Source organism: Pristiophorus japonicus, chromosome 26 (genome assembly GCF_044704955.1).
Source record: "Pristiophorus japonicus isolate sPriJap1 chromosome 26, sPriJap1.hap1, whole genome shotgun sequence".
In the NCBI taxonomy this organism is placed as follows: Eukaryota; Metazoa; Chordata; class Chondrichthyes; family Pristiophoridae; genus Pristiophorus; species Pristiophorus japonicus.
Window position 1 is genome coordinate 4,791,147 of NC_092002.1, and position 12,095 is coordinate 4,803,241.

Sequence of the window (12,095 nt, forward strand, 5' to 3'; positions counted from 1 at the left end):
ATTTTAGTACCACATTCCTGCTTTCTCTCCATACCTCTTGATCCCTTTAGCCGTAAGGGCCACATTTAACTCCCTTTTGAATATATCCAACGAACTGGCCTCAACAACTTTCTGTGGTAGAGAATTCCACAGGTTTACAATTCTCTGAGTGAAGAAGTTTCTCCTCATCTCGGTCCTTACCCCTTATCCTGTGACCCCTGATTCTGGACTTCCCCAACATCGGGAACATTCTTCCTGGATCTAACCTGTCCAATCCCGTCAGAATTTTATATGTTTCTAAGAGATCCCCTCATTCTTCTAAACTCCAGTGAACATAAGCCTAGTCGATCCAGTCTTTCTTCATATGTCAGTTCTCCCATCCCGGGAATCAGTCTGGTGAACCTTCGTTGCACTCCCTTAATAGCAAGAATGTCCTTCCTCAGATTAGGAGACCAAAACTGAACACAATATTCCAGGTGAGGCCTCACCAAGGCCCTGTAGAACTGCAGTAAGACCTCCCTGCCCCTATACTCAAATACTCTCGCTATGAAGGCCAACATACCATTTGCCTTCTTCACCGCCTGCTGTACCTGCATGCATAAGAACCATAAAGACTGTGCTCTCAGCTTGGAGTCTTGATGGACAGAAGCGGGAGTTCCAGAACCGGCTCTTTGTGTCTGAGCTTCCGTCGAATGGGGCTCAGCACCAGGAGCACCAGCTTGGTGAGTTCACCCCATAGTTTTTCCTGCTCCAATGGGAAAGTGTCTGGGCTCCACTTGACATCAGCCCACATTGACGGGATTGTATGAAGAAAGAACTTGCATTTCTATCGTGCCTTTCACGACCTCAGGAAGCCCCAAAGCGCTTTACAGCCAATGAAGTACTTTTGGAGTGTAGTCACGGCAGCCAATTTGCGCACAGCAAGCTCCCACAAACAGCAATGTGATAATGACCTAGATCATCTGTTTTTAGTGATGTTGATTGAGGGATTAATATTGGCCCCAGGACACCGGGGAGAACTCCCCCTGTTCTTCGAAATAGTGGCCGTGGGACCTGAGAGGGCAGAGGCCTTTGCGATTGTCCCCTGCCCTGCGACTTTGCCGGGGTATAGTGCTTCCACTGGCCTCATTGGTTCAATACCGGCAAAAAGCCGGCACTAGTCACCAGTCATGACCCCAGAGACATCTCACAAGCTACGGGGGGGGGGGGGGAGCAAGATCGACCGGCCCGAGGTCCGAGTCAGCAGCCTCCCGCTGTTTTAAGATGAGGCTGGGAGGAGAATTACTGGTCTGCCTGGCTCCACATTAGAACCTTACAGTGCAGTAGGCCTTTCAGCCCATCGTGCCTGTGCCAGCTCTTTGAAAAAGCGATTCAATTAATCCCCCTCGACTAGCTCTTTCCTCCACAGCCCCGTAAATGTTTCCTTTACAAGTATATATCCAATTCCCTTTTGAAAGTTACTATCGAATCTGCTTCCACCGCCCTTTCAAGGCAGAGCATTCCAGATCGTTACAACATTAAGATATGTAAGATCTAGTCTCTCCAGCCCGGGGAAACATCCTCCCTGCATCTACCGTCCATCAAATTTGAGGAAAAGAGCTGTATAGGGACGAAGAAATAAAAGCAGCTCAGTATTGCTCCTGAGCAACACACGGCTAGTGTTGACACATTGGATATTATGGGATATTTATGAGGGACAGATGCAGTCTGTGAGGTGTGCAATTAATTGTAATCGGGCGTTGGAAGATTGTAAATTTCAGACACACCTTCGTGCAGCTTTGCTGAATTAAAGACTGTGTAAAAAAGAATCCATACAATCTTTTTTTAATTTGTTCTTGGGAGAGCGATGAAGCAGGCAAGCACACGTTCAGTTCTCAGCACGCGTAGCCCCGAGGCAGCAGAAGCCCTTCTTGCTGTTGTAGAGACTTTTGTTTTTGTCTTTACAACTGAGCGGCGTAGTAGGCCATATCAGAGGGCATTAAAGTCAACCATGCAGAGTGGTACTGGAGTCACGTGGAGGCCCAGACCGAGTAGGAGTGACAAGTTCTATTCCCTGAACACCATTAGTGAACCGGCTGGGCTTTTAAAACAATCCAGTAGATTTTCATTGCCATTCTTTCTCATGCTAGATCACTAGTTTTATTGAATTCAGTTTACCGATAATAGTTAGTGTCGTAATAATCATAGTGTCGGCCGTGGCTCAGTGGGCAGCACTCTCGCCTCTGGATCAGAAGGTTGTGAGTTCGAGTCCCACTCCAGAGACTCGAGCACAAATCCAGGCTGACAATCCCAGTGCAGTACTGAGGGAGCGCCGCACTGTCGGAGGGGCAGTACTGAGGGAGCACCGCACTGTCGGAGGCGCAGTGCTGAGGGAGCGCCGCACTGTCGGAGACGCAGTGCTGAGGGAGTGCCGCACCGTCGGAGGGGCAGTACTGAGGGAGCGCCGCACAGTCGGAGGGGCAGTACTGAGGGAATGCTGCACACTCGGAGGGGCAGTACTGAGGGAGCGCCGCACTGTCGGAGGGGCAGTACTAAAGGAGTGCCGCACTGTTGGAGGGGAAGTACTGAGGGAGCGGTGCACTGTCAGAGGGGCAGCACTGAGGGAGTGCCGCATTGTCGGAGGGGCAGTACTGAGGGAGTGCCGCATTGTCGGAGGGGCAGTACTGAAGGAGTGCCGCACTGTCGGAGGGGCAGTACTGAGGGAGCGTTGCACTGTCGGAGGGGCAGTACTGAGGGAGTGCCGCATTGTCGGAGGGGCAGTACTGAGGGAGTGCCGCATTGTCGGAGGGGCAGTACTGAAGGAGTGCCGCACTGTTGGAGGGGCAGTACTGAGGGAGCGTTGCACTGTCGGAGGGGCAGTACTGAGGGAGCGCCGCACTGTCGGAGGTGCCGTCCTTCGGATGAGGCATTAAACTGAGGTTCCCGTCTGCCCGCTCAGGTTGACGTAAAAGATCACATGCCAATTTTCGACAAAGAGCAGGAGAGTCCTCGCCGGTGTCAGAACTGACGAAAAGGTCATCAACCTGCTTAACTCTGTTTCTCTCTCCACAGGTGCTACCTGACCTGCTATGGAGTATTTCCAGCGATTTTTATTTCAGATTTCCAGCATCCACAGTGTATTGCTTTTGACTGACCAGGTCACGTGTTTCTGGCAGTGTTGGCTGAGGGAAGAACATCGGCCTCCTCCTCTAACGAATAGCACCACGGGATCTTTCAATCGCATCTGGGAATGGCCAGGTTTAATGTCTCAACCCAAATTGTCAGCTGAGATTATGTGCTTCTATTCGCTGTGCACTGTAAGACTCAGCTACTTACGGGATAACCTCCCTAAGCCAACAGAGCAGCTTTAAATTATAGTTATTATTGTTGACATTTCGCAATATAATTTGCGCCAAGATAGAATTACTGACCTTTTGGCTCATGTGTTAAATGAAAAAGCTTAATGTAGCCATGTTAGGCAGCCAAGGGAGAACTCCACACAGAGATTGTTAGGAAGTTGTTAAGGAGATTGATTGTTGAAGGATGAGGTTTCGACATGAAAGACTTGAATTTATATAGCGCCCTTCACGACCACCGGACATTTCAAAGCACTTCACAGCCAATGAAGTATTTTTGGAGTGTAGTCACCGTCGTAATGTGGGAAACGCGGCAGCCAATTTGCGCCCAGCAAGCTCTCACACACAGCAATGTGATAATGACCAGATAATCTGTTTTTGTTATGTTGTTTGGGGCCAGGACCCCGGGGAGAACTCCCCTGCTCTTCTTCGAAATAGTGCCACGGGATCTTTTACGTTCACCCGAGAGAGCAGACGGGGCCTCGGTTTAACATCTCATCCGAAAGACGGCACCTCTGACAGTGCGGCACTGGGAGTGTCAGCCTAGATTTATGTGCTCAAGTCCCTGGAGTGGGACTCGAACCCACAACCTGCTGACTCAGAGGCGAGGGTGCTGCCCACTGAGCCACAGCTGTTTCAGTCATGAGGACAAATAAAGAAGGAATTTGCAGCATCTTTTATGATCTCAGATTGTCCCAAGGCGTTTCACAGCCAATTAACTATTTTTGGAGTGTAGTCATTGTTGTAATGTAGGAAATGCAATTTGTGCACAGCAAGTTCGCACAAACAGCAATGTGATAATGACCAGATAATCCGTTTTTGTTATGTTGGTTGAGGGAATAAATATTGGTCAGGACACTGGGATAACTCCCCTGCTCTTCTTCCATAAGTGCCATGGGATCTTTTACGTCCACCTGAGAGAGCAGACAGGGCCTCAGTTTAATGTCTCGTCTGAAAGACAGCACCTCCGACAGTGCGGCGCTCCCTCAGTACTGCCCCTTCGACAGTGCGGCACTCAGTACTGCCCCTCCGACAGTGCGGCACTCCCTCAGTACTGCCCCTCCGACAGTGCAGCACTCCCTCAGTACTGCCCCTCCGACAGTGCAGCACTCCCTCAGTACTGCCCCTCCGACAGTACGACACTCCCTCAGTACTGCATCTCCGACAATGCGACGCTGCCTCAGTACTGCCCCTCCGACAGTGCGGCACTCCCTCAGCACTGCCTCTCCGACAGTGCGGCGCTCCCTCAGCACTGCCCCTCCAACAGTGCGGCGCTCCCTCAGTACTGCCCCTCCGACAGTGTGGCACTCCCTCAGCACTGCCTCTCCGACAGTGCGGCGCTCCCTCAGCACTGCCCCTCCAACAGTGCGGCGCTCCCTCAGAACTGCCCCTCCGACAGTGCGGCGCTCCCTCAGCACTGCCCCTCCGACAGTGCGGCGCTCCCTCAGCACTGCCCCTCCGACAGTGCGGCGCTCCCTCAGCACTGCGAACACTGATACTGTGTTGGGACATCTTTCAGAACACTCTCTTGGAATCATAGAAATACAGGTATTACGAAGGAGGCCATTCAGTCCAACCTGTCTGCGCCGTCTATTCAACCACGTGATTGTTGCAGGATGTGCCCGTGAAGAAGTCCCACCCCACCTTCTGAGGGCAATAAATGCCAGCCTTGACCACATCCTGAGAATGAATCATTGCATATATTCAAGACAGAAATCAATAGACTTTTGAACATTAAGGTTGAAGATCAGCCGCGATCTCATTGAATGGCGGAGCAGGCTCGAGGGGCCGAATGGCCGACTGCTTCTCCTAATTCTTAGTAATGTTTTAAAAAAAGGTAAAGTTCGGGGACGGAGGAGATTATTAAAAATAAAAAATTTGACTTTGATGGAATTTTTTTTAATGCAAGTTTTTATTGGATATTCTTTGGCATCATTACAATCCATTAAAGAATAGCAATTTAAATATTAATACAAACATCTGAACTGTGCAAAGTGAGGCACAGACTTTACATTTGGACCCTTAACACTGTAGGGGGAAGGATTGGTTCATTTGGTTTATTGAGTTACTGCAGTTATTTACCTGCTGAGATCTTAAACATTAACTGCCGGCTGTGTTGAAGATAGCATGCAGAGGAATGTTACATAATTGGACTGACTGGTGCATTTTTAACCGAGAGAATGAGGTGAAGTGTTAAACGCTATAGTGCAAGATGCTTCTAAAGCTGGAAACAATTGGAGTAAAGGAAGGTAAAAATAAGAAAGACTTGCATTTACAGAGCGTCTTTCACCGCCTCAAGATGTCCCAAGGCGCTTTACAACCAATGAAGTTCTTGTTTTGGAGTGTAGTCACTGTTGTAATGTAGGAAACACGGCAGCCAATTTGTGCACAGCAAGCTCTCACACACAGCAATGTGATAATGACCAGATAATCTGTTTTGGTGATATAGAGGGATAAATATTGGCCTTCTCTTCTTCGAACTTTTACGTCCACCTGAGAGAGCAGACGGTTCCTCGGTTTAATATCTCATCTGAAAAAGCAGCACCTCTGACAGTGCGGCGCTCCCTCAGTACTGCCCCTCCGACAGTGCGGCACTCCCTCAGTACTGTCCCTCCGACAGTGCGGCACTCCCTCAGTACTGCCCCTCCGACAGTGCGGCACTCCCTCAGTACTGCCCCTCCGACAGTGCGGCACTCCCTCAGTACTGCCCCTCCGACAGTGCGGCACTCCCTCAGTACTGCACTGGGAGTGTCAGTTTAGATTTTGTGCTCAAGTCTCTGGAGAGGGACTTGAACCCACAACCTTCTGACTCCAAGGTGAGAGTGCTGCCCACTGAGCCACGGCCTACAAAAGTAGGTTAACAGACGGCAAACTTGAGTCTAAAGGAATGAGACAGAGATATAGGAAAAGGGAGAGTTACAGAAAACGGATCAGAGAACTCCCTCAGGACACTGGGATATCCCCGTGGTAACATTGTCTCTGAGAGGTGGCTGTGGTAACAGCCCAGGCAATCAACCGCGATCTGGCTGGCTCTGTTGTACAGGAGGGCATAAAAAAGAGTGGGAGAGCGATAGTGATAGGGGATTCAATCATAAGGGGAATAGATAGGCATTTCTGCGGCCGCAATCGAGACTCCAGGATGGTGTGTTGCCTCCCTGGTGCAGGGGTCAAGGATGTCTCCGAGCGAGTGCAGGACATTCTGAAATGGGAGGAAGAACAGCCAGTTGTCGTGGTGCACATTGGTACCAACGACATAGGTAAAAAAAGGGATAAGGTCCTACGAGACGAATTTAAGGAGCTAGGAGTTAAATTAAAAAGTAGGACCTTAAAAGTAGTAATCTCGGGATTGCTACCAGTGCCACGTGCTAGTCAGAGTCGGAATCGCAGGATAGCACAGATGAATAAGTGGCTTGAGCAGTGGTGCAGCAGGGTGGGATTCAAATTCATGGGGCATTGGAACAGGTTCTGGGGGAGGTGGGACCAGTACAAACCGGATGGTCTGCAGCTGGGCAGGACCGGAACCAATGTCCTAGGGGGAGTGTTTGCTAGTGCTGTTGGTGAGGAGTTAAACTAATATGGCAGGGGGATGGGAACCAATACAGGGAGACAGAGGGAAACAAAAAGGAGACAAAATCAAAAGACAGAAAAGAGATGAGTAAAAGTGGAGGGCAAAGAAACCAAAGGCAAGAAACAAAAAGGGCCACTGAATATAAAAGGGCTGCAGGAGGGGTAAAAACTAAAAATCATGGTTTAAAAAGTAGGATGAAAACACTCTACCTAAACGCATGCAGCATTAGAAATAAAGTAAATGAGTTGACGGCACAAATCATTACAAATGGGTATGATTTGGTGGCCATTACAGAGACATGGTTGCAAGGTGGCCAGGACTGGGAATTAAACGTACAGGGGTATCTGACGATTCGGAAAGATAGACAGGAAGGGAAGGGAGGTGGGGTAGCTCTGTTAATAAGGGATGATATCAGGGCAGTTGTGAGGGATGATATTGGCTCCAATGAACAAAATGTTGAATCATTGTGGGTGGAGATTAGAGATAGTAAGGGGAAAAAGTCACTGGTCGGCGTAGTTTATAGGCCCCCAAATAATAACTTCATGGTGGGGCGGGCAATAATCAAGGGAATAATGGAGGCATGTGAAAAAGGAACGGCAGTAGTTATGGGGGATTTTAACCTACATATCGATTGGTCAAATCAAATCGCAGGGGGTAGCCTGGAGGAGGAATTCATAGAATGCATACGGGATTGTTTCTTAGAACAGTATGTAACAGAGGCTACAAGGGAGCAAGCCATTTTGGATCTGGTCCTGTGCAATGAGACAGGAAAAATAAACGATCTCCTCGTAAAAGATCCTCTCGGAATGAGTGATCACAATATGGTTGAATTTGTAATACAGATTGAGGATGAGGAAGTTGTTTAAACAACTATGCTTAAACAAAGGGGACTACAGTGGGATAAGGGCAGAGTTGGCTAAAGTAGACTGGAAACAAGGACTAAATGGTGGCACAATTGAGGAACAGTGGAGGACTTTTAAGGAGCTCTTTCAAAATGCGCAACAAAAATATATTCCAGTGAAAAAGAAGGGCGGCAAGAGAAGAGATAACCAGCCGTGGATAACCAAGGAAATAAAGGAAAGTATCAAATCAAAGACCAATGCGTATAAGGTGGCCAAGGTTAGTGGGAAACTAGAGGATTGGGAAGATTTTAAGCAACAGCAAAGAATGACTAAAAAAGCAATAAAGAAAGGGAAGATAGATTACGAAGGTAAACTTGCGCAAAACATAAAAACAGATAGTAAAAGCTTTTACAGATATATAAAACGGAAAAGAGTGACTAAAGTAAATGTTGGTCCCTTAGAAGATGAAAAGGGGGATTTAATAATGGGAAATGTGGAAATGGCTGAGACCTTAAACAATTATTTTGCTTCCGTCTTCACAGTGGAAGACACAAAAACCATGCCAAAAATTGCTGGTCATAGGAATGTGGGAAGGGAGGTCCTTGAGATGATCACTATCACTAGGGAGGTAGTGCTGGACAGACTAATGGGATTGAAGGTAGACAAGTCCCCTGGTCCTGATGAAATGCATCCCAGGGTATTAAAAGAGATGGCGGAAGTTATAGCAGATGCATTTGTTATAATCTACCAAAATTCTCTAGACTCTGGGGAGGTACCAGCGGATTGGAAAGCAGCTAATGTAACGCCTCTGTTTAAAAAAGGGGGCAGGCAAAAGGCAGGTAACTATAGGCCGGTTAGTTTAACATCTGTAGTGGGGAAAATGCTTGAAACTATCATTAAGGAAGAAATAGCGGGACATCTGGATAGGAATAGTGCAATCAAGCAGACGCAGCATGGATTCATGAAAGGGAAATCATGTTTAACTAACTTACTGGAATTCTTTGAGGATATAACGAGCATAGTGGTATAGAGGTGTACCGATGGATGTGATGTATTTAGATTTCCAAAAGGCATTCGATAAGGTGCCACACAAAAGGTTACTGCAGAAGATAAAGGTACGCGGAGTCAGAGGAAATGTATTAGCATGGATAGAGAATTGGCTGGCGAACAGAAAGCAGAGAGTCGGGATAAATGGGTCCTTTTCCGGTTGGAAATCAGTGGTTAGTGGTGTGCCACAGGGATCGGTGCTGGGACCACAACTGTTTACAATATACATAGATGACCTAGAGGAGGGGACAGAGTGTAGTGCAACAAAATTTGCAGGTGACACTAAGATTAGTGGGAAAGCAGGTTGTGTAGAGGACTCAGAGAGGCTACAAGGAGATTTGGATAGGTTAAGCGAATGGGCTAAGGTTTGGCAGATGGAATACAATGTCGGAAAGTGTGAGGTCATCCACCTTGGGGAAAAAAAACAGTAAAAGGGAATATTATTTGAATGGGGAGAAATTACAACATGCTGTGGTGCAGAGGGACCTGGGGGTCCTTGTGCATGAATCCCAAAAGGTTAGTTTGCAGGTGCAGCAGGTAATCAGGAAGGCGAATGGAATGTTGGCCTTCATTGCGAGAGGGATGGAGTACAAAAGCAGGGAGGTCCTGCTGCAACTGTATAAGGTATTGGTGAGGCCGCACCTGGAGTACTGCGTGCAGTTTTGGTCACCTTACTTAAGGAAGGATATACTAGCTTTGGAAGGGACGATTCACTAGGCTGATTCGAGAAATGAGGGGGTTACCTTATGATGATAGATTGAGTAGACTGGGTCTTTACTCCTTGGAGTTCAGAAGGATGAGCGGTGATCTTATAGAAACATTTAAAATCATGAAAGGGATAGACAAGATAGAGGCAGAGAGGTTGTTTCCATTGGTGGGGGAGACTAGAACTAGGGGGCACAGCCTCAAAATACAGGGGAGCCAATTTAAAACCGAGTTGAGAAGGAATTTCTTCTCCCAGAGGGTTGTGAATCTGTGGAATTCTCTGCCCAAGGAAGCAGTTGAGGCTGGCTCATTGAATGTTTTCAAGTCAAAGATAGATAGATTTTTAACCAATAAGGGAATTAAGAGTTGTGGGCAGCGGGCGGGTAAGTGGAGCTGAGTCCACGACCAGATCAGCCATGATCTTATTGAATGGCGGAGCAGGCTCGAGGGGCTAGATGGCCTACTCCTGTTCCTAATTCCTATGTTCCTATGATCTCTCAGCTATTGAATACTGCAGCCAAGGAGTGCAGGGTGCGTGTATTGTGGAGCTTTCGTGCTCTGGGAACTCGCTGCTTCTCCGAACTCTTGTGCGAGAACTCCTCTTCCAGCTGAGCGACTGGACGGATCGCAGGATCCTAACTGTACATTGTCATCTGGAGCCACTGGAGGGAAAGAAACAGAAGAATTGTGTTTAAAGGAAGCCGGACTGGGGGGTGGGGTATAATATTAGGCGATCCTTCGTATCGAGGATGACCTGCTTCCACACCAAAAAAGGAATGAGTTCACAGGTGTTTCAATGAGGGACCTGACATTCTAGGTCCCAAACTACATGTTGAAGGGTGAAAGATGCCCGTGTGTGGAGGCAGGGTGGTGGGATAATAGACTGTGACATGGTAAGCCTGTACAAGCACAGACAATGAGAGCAGGTGGTGAAGATGTTCAAACTCATTGGAATGGCATATTTTCCACGTCAAAGATTAAATTTACTTTTAACAATAATTTGCGATTTTGTACAGCGCCTTTAATGCAGTAAACATCCCAGGGTGCTTCACAAGAATGTAATCAGTCAAAAACTGACACTGTAACAAACAAAATATAGGTTGGTTCCAAACTGTAAAATTAGTCATTTTTGGCTCGTTCAGACTGGGTCGCACTTGACTGGAGCAAAGGGACTGGAGTGGAGGGAGTGTGGGAGTGTGAGCAAGGAGGGTGTAATGTAGGCATCAGTGAGTATACACACAGGTTTGTGAAGCTGTTGAGTCTAGAGGAGACCGTGTTCCATGTGCATGTGTGAGGTTGCAGCCCCTGTTCCATTATCTGAAGGGGCTGCTCCTCAAATTCTGGCTGCACTTCAGTCCCACGCTCCTTATCTTTGGGCACCCTGTGCGGAGGGGAGCGGGCAGGTCCGAGGGCCTCCTTGTAGGACTGCTCCTGGGCGTGGCCAAGGGGCTCATCAACCAGTCCAGGCAGCGGGCGGTCGAGGGGGTCGTTCAGCCCGACTGGCTGCCTCTCTTCCGCGGTTACATCCGAGTCAGGGTGTCCCTGGAGATGGAGCACGCGGTGTCCACCGGTACACTCGCGGCCTTCCGCGAGAGGCGGGCGCCGGAGGGACTGGAGTGCATCATCACCCTAGGCAACTAAATTTTAATTTGATTTAAGCTTACTGTCCAAAGTTTAATTGATTCGGTTTTAGTGCTTCCACCTTAGTCAGGGGGCACTTATATTAATGTTTCAACTTTAAAATAGTTGTAGAGCTGTTGAGTTGGGAGGGGCTTAGCCAGTCACGTGATGTTCACAAGACTCAATAAAACCCCGGTCAGTTGGGTTCGGGGGATCCACGATGGGGCAGGTGGTTGTGAGCCTGGTGGATGAACTGGTAATGTGTCGTGTGATTGTTAAACCTTTGTTCATAAACCAACTAGTTCTCAAGAGCAATGTGTCGCTATGAATTCTTAAGCAAAGAAACCATGAAGCAAATACATTGCCAAAGGCAAGTCAGAACACAGAGACCTGGACTTCGCCCAGCACACTGTTACCGACGGTGAGAAAATGCATTTGTGCAGTTAGGACAAGGGACCCCGATTGGCAAATTAAGCATTGTGCAAAGTATCCCCATGCATCTTACAGTTAGTGGTGATCAAGACTCCTCACTTACCTCTTTATAGTTGATATTAACCACTCCAGTCCCAAACTTGTCCATAATTTTGAACGCTCCTGAAACAGAATCAAACTCCGTTCACAAAGCATTAGAAATGTAAAGATTACTTGCAATTGCTGAAAAAAGAGAATCTTATATTGTATATTTCGCTGAATATTCCCTCTGAAAATTGCAATTGGTGGACCCATGATGGGGTTTGCTACCTGGGTACGTTGTTATCGACACCAACACCGTGGCTGCCCGCGCTTGCAAACATCACACCGCCTCACCTACGCGCGAATACGCAGTCTCCAGAGAATACGCTACACCAGCTGACAGGAACCGCCTACCACCGACTCCTCTCGAATCTAGGAGGCCATTCTGGACCGTTGCCGAAGCCCTTCGGCAATCTCCCCTCAGCCTCGATGGCCGACGGCCAAATGCTTGGAAGGACTGCGACGCACGGAACGGGTTCCTTATAG

General features: G+C 48.1%; 1 protein-coding gene and 1 long non-coding RNA gene across 2 annotated transcripts in view; one reads left to right on the plus strand and one right to left on the minus strand.

Moving 5' to 3' along the window:
* LOC139239129 (uncharacterized) overlaps nt 1-12,095 on the plus strand; it is an 83,467-nt gene that overhangs the window by 44,649 nt on the left and 26,723 nt on the right. The window lies entirely within an intron of this gene.
* Nucleotides 9,221-12,095, minus strand: part of LOC139239128 (calpain-9-like) — a 43,541-nt gene continuing 40,666 nt past the window's right edge. The window contains exons 19-20 of the mRNA XM_070867675.1: nt 11,632-11,690; nt 9,221-10,138 (exon numbers count right to left, since the gene is read on the minus strand). Of these exons, the coding sequence (XP_070723776.1) occupies nt 10,112-10,138; nt 11,632-11,690 (86 nt within the window). The 3' untranslated portion in view covers nt 9,221-10,111. The remainder of the gene's footprint in view (nt 10,139-11,631; nt 11,691-12,095) is intronic.